The sequence below is a fragment of the Scophthalmus maximus genome, chromosome 22, assembly GCF_022379125.1.
Source record: "Scophthalmus maximus strain ysfricsl-2021 chromosome 22, ASM2237912v1, whole genome shotgun sequence".
Lineage (NCBI taxonomy): Eukaryota > Metazoa > Chordata > Actinopteri > Pleuronectiformes > Scophthalmidae > Scophthalmus > Scophthalmus maximus.
This window is the reverse complement of record NC_061536.1, coordinates 14,344,321-14,361,663: the sequence shown is the minus strand read 5'-3', so window position 1 is coordinate 14,361,663 and position 17,343 is coordinate 14,344,321. Positions and strand designations below refer to the sequence as shown.

Below are 17,343 nucleotides of genomic sequence, written 5' to 3'. Positions count from 1 at the left end.
ACATGCAAAATAAGGAATAAAACTGAAAAAAATATACAACGTAAACAGTTCTATCTGCACACCAGCCTCACAATAACTCTCTTTGCTCGAGAAATGGTGGGAATGTTGTCTGCGGGGGAGTCTGACCTGTTTTGCTGCACATGCTTGCAAATCTTCCAAAATTACCCATCACCTCCCAAACGCCCCTTGACACCTGCAGCCCCGACCTGAACGCTGCCTCACGTCGTCTTGCAGCAAATGCAGCAGCAACATTTGACACTGAACATCTTGGGAGGGCATTCACCTTCTCTAACAGTGACTTTTTTTCTTATTATAATTGGAATATTTAATTGAACCACATTCCCGAACAGTGAGTGCAGCTGCTCTCCTGCAGGCGGCACTTTGGGTGTTGCTGATGGGACTGGCTTTGTGTTTTTTGATGACTCATCAAGGTGCTTTATAAAAGGAACTTCATCAGACACAAGTCACTTGCCACAATACACAACATCATGGAAGAAGACAATGATATTGCAAAGTAAGTCCACATTTTAATATGATTATTTATATATATATAGAATGATAGATATTACCTGAATGTGAATGTTTCAGCAGAACGAGTGAGAAAATAATGAAATATTAGTTAGAGATTTAAAACTTAATTTGATACTTTTCCTCTTTATTAGTGCGTACATTATTATGAACTAAATTATTATCAAATTATTTTAAACACATCATAATGCAGGTATGAGAAGATATAATGACAAATACGTTCAACAATTATCAATTACCCTGTTATTGAAAATATATTTCACATCATTACAAATGTATGGTTTTAAATGAATCCTTTCATATTGCTATGGGCACTTCTTTGACTCCTATCTTACTATCTATCTGTCGATCTAACTTATTTTATTCATTTATTTGTTACTACTTTTATGGCATATTTATCATAATTTCGTATCATAATTCACCGTATCACCCTCCCACCTTCGTACTCTTCTGATCGTCGTTGTGTCTTTTCTCCGGCAGGGCGTGGGACACCTGTCGAGAAGTCCCCGTCATCGAAGATGAGCAAACCCCCTGGAAAATGATCAAACTACTAAAGATCATCTCTCTTTTTCTGGTGGCGGTGATAGTGTTCGGACTGGCACTATGCAGCAAGGTATGATCATTTTAATCTTTTTTTCCAATAATGACATTAATGATGTAAATAGGAGTGAAGCTACAACACGGGGAGAATGACCCCTTGAAGTCTGGACGTCGCTGCAGGAAATCTCTGCGTCGTGGACAGAAACGATGTTGACTTACAGGATTTCAGACTTCAAGTATCACTTGAGATAAGATTTTTTTCCCTCTGTTCCAGGCTTCTTTCCTCGTACTTATCACATTGGCCAATGAAGGAACAAAAACCCTGACGGCAGAGCACAAACCCGTCGCTCTGCTGTGCATCGGCTGCTCCCTCATCTCCTCCAGTGTCCTTTTATTTCTCAAAAGCATCTGGAAGGCGTGTTACAAAACATCAAAAGTGCCAGCCACAAAAACGATGGCCCTGGTAAGAAGAGAGTCGACATCTGCAAACATTATCTGATCTGGCAGGATTTTTTTCTTACAGTGTTGTTGAATTTCATCATGTCTTCCACTTCTGCATCTGCTCCAGGTTCTGTTCTTCGAGTTTCTGGTGTCTGTCGGTGCAGCGATCCTCACCATCGTGGCGATGCCACACTTGGACATTGTGACCAACGTGACGATACTGAACGGCGTAGCCGTCCTCTCCTCGCTCCTGCAGATGATCGCTCAGTGCACCGCCAAGGAAAGGAACCGCTTCCTGCTGCCGTCCATCACCGCCTTCCTCCTCATTTTGCTCGGTTATGTCCTGTTCCTCGTCTTGTACATCATGAAGAATCCTTCTGATATCAAGATGGCCGTTTGGGTGGGTCTGGCTGTCGGTGGGTCCTTCCTGGTGTCGTTCAACTGGTGGGAGAACTACTTCCGATTGATCAGCGAGAACAGCAGCTCCGTCTTCCTCAAGGACCTGTGTAAAGACGTCAGAAAATGCCAGAACCTCCTGCACATCCTCTCCAGCCTTCTCAGGATTGTGGTGACCGCCTGTGTGCTCGGAGCCTACGTTCCTCTGGCAAAAATGGACTGGAGCGTCGTGACCTCCATCCCGAGCCGCGAGACAAGGATCGTAGCCATCACCGTCGGGGTGCAGCTGATCTCGTCAGCACTCTGCCACTGGTTCGCTGTCGCAGCCTGCAAGATGCATGCCCTGCGACGGTGCTTCATCATGCCTCTGTACCTGGCCTCTCTGGCCGTCATGGCTCTGCTAGTCATCCCCGTCATCGTTTACTATCAGGACTACAGAATCAGTCTGAATGGGACTTCGAGCATCAACTTCACAAGCTACTGCGATGTGGTTGTGGATGGAAGGAACCAGAGCCTGAACGGCAGCGTGTTCCCCGAGCTGGTTCTGGATGTTACACACACTCTGTGCTTTCTGGACATGTCCAGCATAACCGACATTGGCCTACTGACAGGTAATGACCCAGATTCTTTCACTAATTACATACACAATACTTCCACAAAACAAGTTCCTAAAGAGATGCATTTCACGCATTATTTAGTTTATTGGGTTAGGGTTAAGTGTGCAGGTCCTCAGGGCACCGCACCCTGTTCTACATACATGTGAGCCACAGTTATGTGTTGTGTTGAAGAAGAAAGATCCATCCGGAAAAGCCTCTTTCTAAGTGCTCAATTTTTGCTTAAACTTCGTCATGCAGTCGGGATAAAAGTCATCTTCATCTGATGTTGGAATTTCCGTTTATCTTCCCTCAGGTTCCGCAGTGACTTGGTGGATCGGGCTCGTGTTGGCCACTCTGCATCTGTGGTACCTCAATGTTTTCCGCATCCAGAGAACCCAAGACCTGTTCATCAGGAGGTTGTACGAGGGCGCGTTCATCGAGCAGTCCCTGCTGCTCAACACCCGCTTCAACATCCAGAACAAAAACAGGATGAAGAAGTAAGTGTGTGTGTGCTGCGTGTGTGTGTGTGTTTGGCCAATTCCATTTTGGTCCATTAGTTCCACAAAATGTTCTTGGACTTTTTTGGATGTGGTTATCTTGTTTCTCAAATGTGCGAATCTTGTCTTGTGAAGTTTTAGGGACCTGGAAGCAGTGATGTTGTATCTGTGTGCAACCATGTGGCATGAGACCTATGACGAGATGATGAATATCATCATCTCAATATTCAGGTGAGTTAAGCAAACTGGGTTGTTTTTTTTAAGCAGGAATGTTCAATAATAGAATCTGTTGAGTCCCTGATGTTCATCGTTTTGTGGACTGAGCAGCAGATCCTCAGTTCGACCATCGGTCGGACAAGTAAATGTTACCTGTTGTGGAAAACACAAAATGAGTTGCTAATTTTTGACCATCTTGGTCAGTTAAGGTTGTTGTCGCAGATGTTTTATATCTTTGGCTCAGCCACGTGTTCAGCAGTGTTCTATAACTGTATCTCAGTCTATTTCCTGATATTTACTCTTTTTGTTTCTCTGATCTCTGCAGATTGGACAGGTACAGACCAAAGACCGAGCCAACATTCAATGATTTCACCTTCGAAGCCCACATATACTTTGACGATGCATTTGAAGACGCCGGGGGGAGTCAGGAGCGTCATCTTAACGAATACGCAAAGAACCTTGTGCAAGTCTTCAGAGAGGTTTACGGGTAAGAACCTTGCTCATTGATGGTCAATATCCCCTTTTAGTATTAGTCCAGGTTTGTCCTGAGAGACGCAACTGGCACAATAATTTTGCAAATGACGATCAAGGTGTTCTCTCATTCTTTGTCATTAGCATCTTTACAAATGTGGATCAAGAGTTCTTCAGAAGGCAGCATCACGTCCCTGAGCAGAAGATCATAAGGACACCGTACGGAGGTCGTCTCGTCATCACCATGCCTCACGGGAACCTCATCAACGTTCACTTCAAGGACAAAGACCTCATCCGCCATAAGAAGAGATGGTCTCAGGTAGGAAAATAACAAACCCAAGATTATTAATCATGGATTATTTATTATAAACTGTGTTAAAAATACTGGTTTTGATTCTTTTTTTGGTTATTTTTTAGGTCATGTACCTTTACTATCTTCTGGGCTGGAAACTCATGTCCAAATATTACGCTCGCTGGCAGAAGGGAGAAGGAGAGATAGAGCTGGGAGCTGAGGTCCAGGTGAGATACGAAAAACTTGATCTTGATCTTAGACATGCATGCAGATCATTTCTAAATGACACTTAAAAGGCTGTTTTTAAAATGTAAAACAACTGTTCTTTTCAGAAAGAGAAGCACAACACCTACATCCTGGCTCTGGACGGGGACACAGACTTCCAGCCGGCTGCTGTGTTGCTGCTCATCGATCGTCTGAGAATGTACCCGCGTGTTGGGGCAGCTTGTGGCAGGATTCACCCCACTGGATCAGGTTGGTACACAAAGAAACTGTTAGGAGAAGAAATGGATCATGTATAAAGATATGTCAAGGTTTAAAATAACTGTATTTCCTCTTGCAGGTCCTGCAGTGTGGTTCCAAAAGTTTGAGTACTCCATCAGTCATTGGCTGCAGAAGACGGCCGAGCACGTGATCGGCTGTGTGCTCTGCAGCCCCGGCTGCTTCAGTCTGTTCAGAGCAGAGGCGCTGATGGACGACAACGTGATGAGGAGATACTCCACTAAGTCCACAGAGGCGAGCCACTTCATCCAGTACGACCAAGGTAACAGATGTCATCTGGTAGAACGTCCTGTCTGTCGCTCAGTCTCGGCGGTAGCCTCCTCAGTGGGTTTCTCCTTCCTCCTGTCTCACACGTGTTCCGTTTTTCTTTGCAGGTGAGGACCGCTGGCTCTGCACTCTGCTGCTGAAGCAGGGATGGAGGGTGGAGTACAACGCAGCATCTGATGCCTACACCAATGCACCTGAAGACTTCAAAGAGCTGTACAACCAGGTGAGTGCTGCAGCTCATCAGACCCTTCACGGATATGACGCCACTGAAAAACCCACAGAGACACAGACATTCACTACATATCCGCACCTTACATGCAAAGTCAATGTAAAGACTGGGTGGCCCGAATGACAAGTCCAATCCACGCTTCACATGCTCAGGGTGCAATATTTGAACTAGAGCTAAATATTTGTGTGACGCATTGTTGCGAAAGCCCGTCAGCGCTGAAATCCTCCCAACGTCATTGACGACTGCGTCCAACAGAGAAGGGATGGATATTCGCCGGTAAACAAAAATGATCTTGCAGCCAAGTAACGTTACATCAAAATTCATTCCGCATTCATACAGCGCTACTATATGCTGCACTTCTTTGCTTTTCACACATTCACACTGACAAAATTTAGGGTTCAGTGTGTTGCTCAAACAGACTGGAGGAGGCGGGTATCACACCGCTGACCTTCAGGTTAGAGGACGACCTGCTCCACCACATGAAACACAACCACAGCCTCATGCTAATGTTCATTTGCCAATTACAGCGAAGGCGATGGGGACCATCCACATTGGCCAACGTGGTGGATCTGCTGGGCGCCACCGCGACTGTCTCCAAGAAGAACTTATCCATCTCCAAACCCTTCATGTTCTACCAGCTCTTTAACCTGGTCTCGGCCATTCTGGCGCCCGCCACCATCTGCCTTATGGTTGCAGGTTCGTCTTTATATTTTGGTTTTGAGGATGTAACGTTTGTTTGAGATCAACTGGTGTCCATTGATCACATGGTTGTTGAAGCCCTTTGTTCAAAAGGGAAGAGCGACATGTAACATTCCTCGTCCACTGTCTCCTCCAGGTAGTCTGGCCTTCATCTTTGAAATTCACTCCGGTGGTGCTCTGGTCATAGCTGTGATACCTCCAATCATTTACCTGATTCTTTGCTTCAAGCTCAAGTCAGACACCCAGATCTCCGTGGCAGCAGTTTTAAGTGTCATTTATGCATTCCTCATGTTGGTGGTGACAATGTCCATTATCGGTAAGGATAACTTTTGCAGTCACATGTGGCTACTTTATTTTTACTGTCAAATGCTGCTTGAAGGTGCTTCAATCTTAAAAAAAAACTCTTCATCCTTCAGGTGCAATGGTGAAGGACAATACCATCCTGACACCCAGCAGCATTTTTATCCTCACCATGGCCGGCATCTACGTCATCACCGCAATCATGCATCCTGCGGAATTCCCTCTGGTGTTCTACGGCTTGCTCTACATCCTTTGCATTCCCAGCGCCTACCTCCTGCTCACCATCTACTCCATGGTCAACATGAACAACGTGTCCTGGGGCACCAGGGAGACGAAACCTGCTGCTGGGGCTGCCACAACCGCAGTCACCACCACGCAGACAAAGACACAGAAAGGTAAATTGGTATTGATTGATCCCAGTGCAAAAGGAGACCAGTATTATTGTTTTTAATTTGTTGAACTGAAAGGAATTTTTTTTTTGCAGCCAAAAGCACCCTCCAACAGTTCTTCTCGTCGATTAAATGTTGTAAAAAATCCAATCAGATGCCTCAACAACAACAGCTCAGTGTCAGTCAGGAGAGTATGAACCCAGAGCCTGTACAGGCCGAGCCACAGCCCCAAAACACCATTGTTGAAGATGTGAGGATCCCAGAGGAAGAGCAAAAGTGAGTTCTGAAGGTGAAACGATGATTGGAATCATACAGTGTGAGATGATACTAATATTCTTTTTCTGTTTGTGCTCCAGGCAAATGTCAGCTGCTGTCAACTCTCCGAGCCAATGTAAGTTCTGACAAAGCTGCGAATGAGCTTTAACACACTTGCAGATGTGACGTTATCTAACACCCTCATGTCTCGCTGTTATCTCCAGGTTGGGTCACACAACTACAGGAGCTGTCCACAGACATGCCCCTGCAGGAGGACTCACTGAATGAGGTGCATATGACTCTTTTGATTTATGATTTGTAAGATATTCAGGCCTTTTTTGCAGTCTGAATATGAACAAACACACTATGGCCTAGAGTTCATGGAGACATATTCTGCTTTTTCAGTTTTTCTCTTTTTTTCTAGTGTTATAGTTTTTTTTTGTGAATGTAAAAGTTCTCTAACGTCGTAATGTCACGATGTTCCTGGAAGTGAAATAACGCACGCTTAGCGGCTATTCTCGACTCCCCCAAACACTGCTAGGTGAAGAGAGAGAACTTCCTACATGCACTGGAAGCAGTTGACCAATCACAACAGAGTTGGGCAAGCTGGCCAATCAGAGCACACTTAGCTTTATCAGGAGAGAGGGGCCGTAAAGAGACAGGGGAAAAACCAAGTGTTTCAGACAGAAGCTGTGAAAGAGGAGCTGCAGTGAAATTGATGTGTTTACTGAACATTAGAGCATGTAAAACCTTTCAAGTCATAACCCACGTTACAATTGTGAACCTGAATATGGGCAGAATATGTCTCCTTTAATATATGCCGTGGACACTTGACACACTACATAGATCTTTTTCAGCCACGTGGCTTCATAAGTTAGTTTCCTGTCATATCTATAGTTATAGGAATATGAATTAAATATAGGGATGAACTAAATGAAAGTGTTTATGTGTTTATCTGCAGGAGGAGAAGCAGTTCTGGATGGATCTTCAGGAGAAGTACCTCAAACCTCTGCCCGTTGACAAGGAAAAACAGAAACAGATCACCAGTGACCTGAAGGAACTTAGAAACAAGGTGCGTGTGTGCAGCTGAAATGCAGCTCCTGTCGAACAGGAAACCACTGTGCAGTTTTTATCTTACACTCATCTCATCCTTCTCATAACACACAGATCAACTTTGCCTTCTTCATTTTGAATGCCCTGTGGCTGGTGGCGACCTTCACCCTCCAAGTCTTTGAAGCCGCCTTCACCATCAAATTCCCAAAAGTCGGGCTCGACCTCATAAAAAACGGAGATGTGACAGTCGATCCTATTGGCTTCATGTTCATTTTTGGATTTGCTACATCGGTCATCATCCAGTTCTTAGCCATGTTTTCACACAGGTGACCACTTTTTACACCAGATACCTTGTTTGTTTTTCTCCACAGTGTTCTAATGCTCATGATGTCAATAATGTTTTTCTCTTCTGTTTATCCAGAGTCTACACCCTGATCCATTATGTCGCCTTTATGGACACCGAGGCCAAACAGCAAAATCGTGGAAAACAAAAATACCTGGAAGGCAAAAAGGTATTCATCTCTGTTTCTATTTTTAGCACTGATACTTATTCAAACCAGTCCATTAAATCTTGTGTGGTTCAAAACAACAAGACATTACTTGCAAAGTCAGTGAAGGGTTCTTCATATTCAATTCAATTCAATTTTATTTGTATAGCGCCATATCACAACATACATTGTCTCAAGGCACTTTACATAGTGAGGTCAATATTACAAATTTTAGCCCCGTTTTATAAATACTTGAAATGCTCCGTCTTTACTCGTTCTTCTTTACTCCTTTGGTTCGAAAAGCAGGGAACTTTTATGAGTTACTTTCATAATCATGCTCATAATCGTGTTCTGTATGGAACCGCAATCATTGTTATTTTTAAAACAATTTTCATGTACGCAAAGATCACGGTGTGTAGAATTGACCTCACCTTAATTGGGCGGGTTTGATTTTACATAAGCTACCTTTGTAAGAGAAGAACAAGCAATTGGCAGGCAATTACTCAAATTACCTTGAATGCTGAAAACGCCGCACCCTCTTGCTGCCGTGGTTCATCCAGCTTCCAGCAGTCATCCAGGTGTGGTGGCAATTATACTGATGCTTCTTTTTATCTCCCGCCAGGTCAATTTGGTCACTGAAACCAACTCCAACACCGACTCCATCGCAGAGTCCACCCTCAACGTCGACTCAATCTCCAGCGCCGACTCCACCTCCAGCGCCAACTACCAGGAGGACTCGGAGGTCGAGGACAGCGACTTTGACTCTCGAGTTTGAGTAAACAGACTCTCTGCACGACCGGAACACTTTAGCACTTTGAACTTTCCACTTTAATGATGTTTTTACTAGCGTGTGTTATTTAAGTAAAGTTTACTTTTTTACTAATTAATTTATTCATAGAAGCTTTTATTGAACCAGTAAGCAGAAAATACCTGAATGAAAAGAAAAATATGAAAACAACTCAGGGTCAGAGCAAGAAACACAAACAGTGTTGTTGTTGTTGTTGTGTGAATGAAAGCACCAGACAACAATGTTAGAGCTATTTATGAAGGACCTGTTTACTCTTGAGTTTGCTGCTTCTGTATTTAATGCATGATGTGAGGAGGAATGAATGAAGTTTAGAAAGACACTTTCTGTGTCCACCGACGTAATGAAGGTCTTTTAATGATGAACGCACAGCGTTAGACCCAAGACTTCTGAAGGAAGGGCCGGGGCCCTTAGTGCGCATGGTGCAAGCTGACCACCAGGCCCCTGTATGCTTATATTGGCGTGCGAACCACTAGGGCCTCCCACTACCCGTCAGCACTTACAATTTGCGGGTCCCTGAGCCCCATGGTGTTTAAATCATAAGCTGAGCCTATGTTTTAGGGGGACACGGGCGGGATTTGTCCCGATGCTGCCAACGGTCAGTCTAACTGCGACAGATGGGTCAAAGTTTTTGTAAGCGAGCGAGCGAGTGAGAGACAAAGAGAGCAAAGAGTGCTGCACACAGCTCTACAAACACTAAGTTGGAGACTATTTTTGTTGTGTAATGTTTTTCTATCATTTTAATGCACGTGAGGGATATGCATCGATGCTTTATTTTGATAATCTGACTCTTTAAACTGTTTTTTAGAGCATTTTTGTGTAGTGATCTCTACTTCTACTGTCTTTGTAAGATGTCTGGGATGAACACGTCGGCTTAAAGCTGAAATTTATACATCTGAGGAGGCTACTGGCCACAAAAACTGTAAAGAGCTTTGGAAAATATAGAATAGGAACTATTTTTGAACGAAAAAATGAGAAAAAAAATATGTTTTTACGTTGTGTAATTTTACCTTTTACGCAATAACAAGCTATGTGTTACTATGTTTATGTATTGAAGTACTTTATGATGACGTTTTTGAAATACATTTTAAATATGATTATATTTGAGATAACCTGACTTTTTTTAATGTAGATGAACAAAAACAGAATACTAATCATTTCTTAGTCGTAAATGTGCAATATTTCTCCCCAACATATTCAACATAAAAGTGAAAGCAGACAGAATCAAATAGTTTTACATTTTGTTCTTTTTTGAGTCACAAAATATTTTTAGACATTGAGGTTTAACCTCACTAATCCAAATTTAGAACAAATCGCTGTAAGACTGTGATGACATTGTTCGCAATGTACTGTAGCTACTAAACTAAGCTATGATCAGCCTCTCCCCCATCTCAGAGTGGAGTCCCTCTAATTGTAGTTTAATGCTGCGTACGACTACGCCTAGGTGTGTAATCCTTATTCTGCAGAACAAGAACACATATAATTAAGAAATACTTTTAGTCTTAGTGCACATACTGGCCTCTGAGAGCACATTTGGCCATTTTAAAGGAAGATAGATGAACTGGTACATACTACCGTTTAAGAGTTGCAGGACTCAGAGAGGACGAATACACCTCGACACAAGCGCAGATGACGTCAAAAGCAAAGCCAACGCTCCTCCTCTCTGCTGACATGACTCGGTCATAATGTTGATTTAAACAGGTAAATCAGGGATTCGGTGTTACACCTCATGAACTCAGGAGAGAGATTTTCTCAAACTCCAACGTGATTGTGTCTTCAGATGTGGACTTTGGTGATTCGACCCCACTGACGCATTGGACAAAACCCAACTGATATAACATGAAACTTCTCTTGTTCAGGGCAATGATTGAGAGACTGTGGTCCAACAGAGACGCGGCGATATATATCCGAGAAAGGGATTCTGACAGTGCGGGAAACTGGGAATGATGGAGTCGAATGTTACAAGAAAATATATTTAGGACAATTGAGAGAGGGAAAAGAAAAAAACTTTCACACCTCAACCTTAAAGCTGAGATAATGTTACAGGACACCCCCCATCTAATGCAGACAGTATTTCCCTTCTTCAAAAGGGGCTGATTATTCATAATTCTAGGTAATAAATAGTTTATACAACATCACAAGTATGTGTGGGATGAAAAGTCATCACGAAGAAGGAAGGGACATGATTTAATAAGGGCATGACAGTGAACATTTTAACATACAGTCTCTCCTGGAAGTCAGTCAAAACACACAAGTTAAACAAATAGAGCTGCAAAAATCAATGTCAAGAAATCAAGACAAGAGTGATAGAAGTACTGAGTAAACCAATAACTCACCCTTTACGGCACTTTCACACCTGCCTTGTTTGGTCCAGACCTTCTGACTTTTTAGTTTGGTCCAAACCAAAATTGCAGGTGTGAAAGGTTCATCAGACCACAGATTTGGTACTTAACCATGGTTCAGTTCGTTAGCAGTATGAAAAGGATTTTTGGGATCATTTGGACTTTCGGACCAATTGGAGGTAGTAGAGGCAGCTAGCTGAGCTGTTATCGCCCTGTTATTCACACATTTGTCCTGCTTGTCAAACTATTTGAGGACCCTGTTTGCCTAAGGATGCATCGCCATCACCTCTTTCACTAACAAGGACCACACCTCCAAAGTTATCAATATTAAAGTTTATTAAATATAATGCATATTGCGACGATGAAGAAAACAGGAGGGTAGAGGGTTGAGGGTTTTGGGATCAAGGGATGAAGGGGAATTGATGAGGGATCAAGGGATGAGGGGGCAAAGGGTAAGGGATCAAGGGATAAGAGAGGGGAAATGGTAAGGGATGAAGGATTGGAAGGTCGAAGGGTAAGGCATAAGGGATGAGGGGTCGCTGGGTAAGGGATCAAGAGATGAAGGATTGGAAGGTCGAAGGAACAGGTGAGCTCATGTACTTTCTGAGCGTAAATGAGTTGTTTGAGGCTGGGCCTTGTTCCCTGAACCTAGTTACCTCATACCTAGTAAACGTCATGATATGCAAATCACATTAAGTACAGAACTAAACAGGCAGAACAAACAGACACACTGTTATTTCACATTCCAACAATAGCTGTAACGTGTGCAAATTCACCAGCTTCATCACACGGCAGTTGATAATCATCAGCTCCTCCCGAGGAGAGAAGAGTGAAACAGTTTGTTAAACGACTATCGCCATCTTCGGTGTGTTACTTAATCAACACAGATGACCCAGTCATCGTGCCGAAGACTTTCTGCTTGCCAACAACAGTTTATTATACAAAAATATTTTATTTCACATTCATTTACTTTCTGCTGTTACAGGGGAAACACATCAGGGTGATTCCTGTATGTAAATATGTAAAGACTATTCCCTGGGTGGTGCAGGATGTATTTTGTTTGTTTATTAATCAGCTTGGAAAGAAAATTCCATTAAACAGATTCCACAGATTTTTATTCAACCCTCAACATATGACCTCAATAAATGTGGTACATTCAGAGATCAAAGACTTGTTGATTATGACTAACGACGTGATGCATATCTAACATGAAAGATGTAAAGAGTTTATGGGTGTGGGTCCAGAAATGCTATAGGGTTCAGGATTGTGTATGAACCAGAATGTGTGAAATGCTGCAGAGGCATTTCTCAAACTGGTAAGCCCACTCTTTTGAAAAGTTCCATAACGACCGCTTTAATGTCACGATAATCAATTAATCACTCAAGTTAACACAAGGCTCTGCATTTTCTGACGGGGTTTAAAAAAATAACAGATCACAAACTCCTGTGTTTGTCCGAGCTCATCAGCTTCCTGCGGTTTTTCAAAGATGTTTTAACAAATCTAAAACCAGTTTATGAAATGCTGGCCTACGTTACGGTAGGAGAGATTTTGGATAAATTGTTACGGCTTGTAGTGAGTTGGACCCCAGGGCAGAGACAGGACTCGAGAGCGTAGTTGCAAAAGGTTAAATCTCAGTTAACACAAAACAACCCAGCATGGGCGCATTACAAAAAGGCACTGACGACGAGGCGACGAGGCGACGAGGCACACAGCAAAGACGGGAGGGAATCTTCTGGCAGGGGAGCAGGGTGAACACCGGAGTCTTTACGGAGGGGATGACTGGAATGGATCTCAGGTGTGCCTCGTCAGACTGGCTCTGCAGAGGGGAAAGAACACAAAGCAGGAGGCGGGGAAAAGGAGGCGGGCCAAAAATGAAAACACCAAAACCTCACATAAATATGAATAAGCAAATGTTTTGTCTAAAGTCTGAATAAAACCAGATCAGATATTCAAAACAAATAGGGCTGTAAACACTTAATATTACATAACTTAATATACTTAATATAAATCTAAATGTCCTCATCACTGAAATAGATATGAAGTGAGTTAAAAGGAAGAAGAGCACAAAACTAGAAGCTCAACTAATGGAGGATCCATAAATCACATTCAAGCAATAAGCAGAGGAGAGTAAAGACTATGCAATGAATTATAATACAAAAGTATAAAATATATAATTATTATGTTATAGGCATTAATGTAATATTTGTGCAAATTGGTTTAGATTGAATCATCATAATTATAATCACAATTTAAAACGTACAAAATAAATAAATAAATATTAGTCAATTGCGTTTATTAATTATGATATGCATGTGTATTATATGTATAATGATACTATTATAATGCTATTACATGTATAATATAGACGGAATATAAAAATATAAATAATGTATATGCAGATGTATAATATTTTAAAATAGAAAGGAAATATAAATGAATGCAAAAAGTTTATTTTAATTCATTAAAAAAATTGAAGTAAATTGTTCTAAATGCCAGATTTATCATATACTATACTATAAAAATCCTATAATAGTTCTTTAGTTTTCATGAGAAGATTATCTTTTCATAGTATTTCACATTTTGCAAGTAAGTACTATTTTATAAAAATAAAAAAAAAACAGCAATCACAACAAAACTATATGAAAAATGTTAAAGTGTTTGTCTTCACAAGCCGACTCCGGGGACACACGTTTGTCCTCACTCATTTTCATTTTAGTTAAATTATTCAGTCTACAGGTGAGACTTTCTGGCAGGGAGTAAAAAAACATCAGCCAGTTTGAGTCTTTGAGCTCCAGGAGGCGCAATAGAGTCGCTCTGGCTCTATTTTCATTCCAAGCGCTGTAAGCATTTTTAACTCCACAAAGTGACATTCAATCAACAGAAATAACAAGAACCCTGCATTCGTGCCACTTACAGGGTTACTTGGAGAGGATCTGTGTCTGAATCGTGCAACCCTACCACTGGGGCCCCTCAGGGCTCTGTCTTGGGCCCCATCCTCTTCTCTCGGTACACCAGGTCACTGGGCTCTGTTATTCACTCACACAGCTTCCCCTGCCATAGCTATGCAGATGACACCCAAATCATTTGGTCCTTTCCACAATCTGGAATGAAGCACTTGAATCTGTTTTTAATAAATGTTTATTTACTCGCGAGATTCTTGCACTTTTTGAGTATTATCTTCATGATTGAACGCACCTATTGTAAGTGGCTTTGGACTAAAGCATCTCCTAAATGAATGTGATGTAATGTAATGCTTAATGTTGTTTTATGACGTTTTCATATTGTCGCCCGTTTTTATGACTGTCTGTCATTGTCTTTAGTTTTTTTGATTGTCTTGTCTTCATGTTGTTGCTGAAAAGCTTTTGCGGACAAACTCTCTTTTCATTACCAGAGGGCGGCAGCGGCACAGTAGAGAAATAATAATCAGGTGCACACTGATGCACATTTCTACAAACCTTCAACACCACACATGCACAGAACTGACGCACCTGGTAATTCAAGCCTGACGAGATATTTCTGCTTTGATGCACAACACATAACCTGAGAGAGACATTTCGCCGCAGGCGCTTTTTTTTATTTCAGTGAAGTCACTGTTAACAGGTCGGGGGAAAAAGGGACTCAGGCGCAGACTGGAGTTGGTGAAAAGAATGTTATTTATTTGCAGCAGCGTGTGTGAGCCGGCAGTGGGGGAGTGCTGGAGCAGACAGGCCATTATTAAACAAGAAACTAGACTCGGTACAAGTCTCGAAAAGCTGGCGATATATCATACTCAGAGGCACGTAACAATCTGGCAGGGAGAGGAAAATCACGCTGGTATGTAACGGCAGTGACTGAAGCAGGAAGAGTAGCAGGTGCGTTGATAGGAGTTGGTCCAGGTGTGGGGAGTATCAGCAGGAGGCTGGTCACACTCTGTGGAACCTGCAGGTGGAAAACACAGAGAAACAACCCTGAAACACACCAGACACACGGCAGGCAGAAAAATAAAACTTCAGGCGGACAACAACAGGGTTAATAATTCTCTCAATTACAAACGGCCCGATGAATCTGGGAGACAATTTCCTGGACTCTGCTTTCAGTGGAAGATCCTTAGAAGAGAGCCACACCTTGTCCCCGACAGAGTAGGATGGAGCAGGAGTACCAGCATGACGCTGGTAGTGGTCAGAGTTCCTCAACAGAGTTGCCTGGGCCCGATGCCAGGTCCGATGACACCTGCGGATGTAGAGCAGGACAGAGGGCGCAGAGATCTCCTTCTCCCGGGACAGAAAGAGTGGAGGTTGAAAACTGTAAACACATTGAAAAGGGGACAGACCTGTGGCTGATGTGGGCAGAGTGTTGTGGGCGTACTGCACCCAGGGGAGTTGAGAAAAGCAGGTGGTGGGGTTAGTTGAGACCATACAGCGGAGAGCTACCTCCAGCTCCTTATTTGCTCGTTCCGCTTGTCCGTTGGACTGGGGGTGAAACCCAGAGGTCAGGCTCACGGTGGCTCCTATAGCTCGGCAAAAAGACTGCCAAACAGCAGAGATGAACTGGGGACCTCTGTCGGAAACAATGTCTATGGGGAGTCCATGTATCAAATAGATTTCCTGTAACAAAAGTTCAGCCGTCTCCTTGGCTGAGGGTAGTTTAGGCAGAGGCAAAAAACAACAAACTTGCTAAAACGATCCACAACCGTCAGAATGGTGGTCATACCTCCAGATTGTGGCAGCCCAGTCACAAAATCCAGGGACAGGTGTGACCAAGGGCGATGACGAATAGGCAGAGGTCGCAGGAGACCAGAACTGGGCTGGTTAGACGTTTTATTCTGGGCACACACAGGACAGGCAGAGACAAAAGACTTAACATCCGCCTCCATACTCGGCCACCATGGCTACAGCCATGTTGGTTGTTTTCCACAAAATGTCTTTTCAGATCTTCGTTGTCACGTTTTAAAAATGTTGCTCTTGTGTTGATTAGGTCATATTCATATTTTTTCGTTCCAGACGGATTTCAACAGTTTTAATGTGGTTTTCTGAACAATGCCGACAAAAAACAGAGACAGAGAGACAGACGACTGGAATGACTTGTATGTGTTTGATAGCATAACGTGTTAAATGTATTAAAGGGTATTTTAAAAGAAAGATAAATTGACTTCACTACCTGAAAGACAACGCAGCCGACCCCCTTTACAAGACCTCATTTATTAATTTATTTATAATATTATCCTGCATAGTAATAAATATATTACTATACATAGTTCAAAAATGCATTTTTTAGAGGTCTCTCAACATCACAGGACTATAGACACAATCTGAAACTTATAAACGAAGATCCAAAAATAATTTAAGAGACAGCACAGAAGGTTTTTGGTTCGAAATCCTGATTCGAACCATCCAGGGCCTTACTGTGTGGAGTTTGCATGTTCTCCCCGTGTCTGCGTGGGTTCTCCCCGGGTTCTCTGGCTTCCTCCCACAGTCCAAACACATGCAGTTTGCGGTTAGGTCAACTGGAGACTCTAAATTGATCATAGGCCTAAACGTGACAGTGAATGGCCCTGTGATACGTTAGCGACTTGTCCGGGGTGAACCCTGCATCGCACCCAATGTCAGCTGGGATTGACTCCAGCGACACCATCAAGGGTTCATAGATTCACTTAAGCACAGAAACCCACAGAACACGTCCTGGTTTTTGCTCTTCAGAAACGAAACTGATCATTTAACCTATGTTAGGTAACCAAGGAGGTTAAACCTGTTTAATCAACCTGTCTCATTCCAATCCCACGTTGACTGGCACTGAAGGAAATACAGATTGTTGTTTTTGTCACTCGGGCTTTCTGGATGATAACATCTGATCTATGGTTCACTGAGTGTCAGACTCGGATTGGATTCTGGTTAATGTGGTAAATGGCATGCAGCATGCGTCTGGCAATTTTTCGGCCCAGTTGTGGGCTGCAGGGGAAAAATATTGGCGGGGAAAAAACTAAAAAAAAACTAAAAAACTAAAGTTGCGGACGGTTTTTCTGTCAATTGCGGCCGGAGCCCACTTGATGTTGGAATGGCCCA

At 42.8% G+C, this 17,343-nt stretch overlaps 1 protein-coding gene across 1 annotated transcript; it reads left to right on the top strand.

Moving 5' to 3' along the window:
• Positions 1–296: 296 nt before the first annotated feature.
• LOC118292256 (chitin synthase chs-1-like) lies at positions 297–10,334 on the top strand. Its single transcript, XM_035621037.2, has 22 exons — positions 297–514; positions 1,009–1,141; positions 1,343–1,531; positions 1,637–2,516; positions 2,815–2,998; positions 3,134–3,229; positions 3,540–3,701; positions 3,830–4,004; positions 4,103–4,204; positions 4,310–4,451; positions 4,540–4,740; positions 4,853–4,968; positions 5,502–5,670; positions 5,810–5,989; positions 6,090–6,368; positions 6,458–6,638; positions 6,719–6,753; positions 6,842–6,906; positions 7,579–7,689; positions 7,785–7,996; positions 8,092–8,182; positions 8,781–10,334. The coding sequence occupies exons 1-22, from the start codon at positions 489–491 to the stop codon at positions 8,931–8,933; spliced, it is 3,882 nt and encodes a 1,293-aa protein (XP_035476930.2). The 5' UTR covers positions 297–488; the 3' UTR covers positions 8,934–10,334.
• The last annotated feature ends 7,009 nt before the right edge of the window (positions 10,335–17,343 follow it).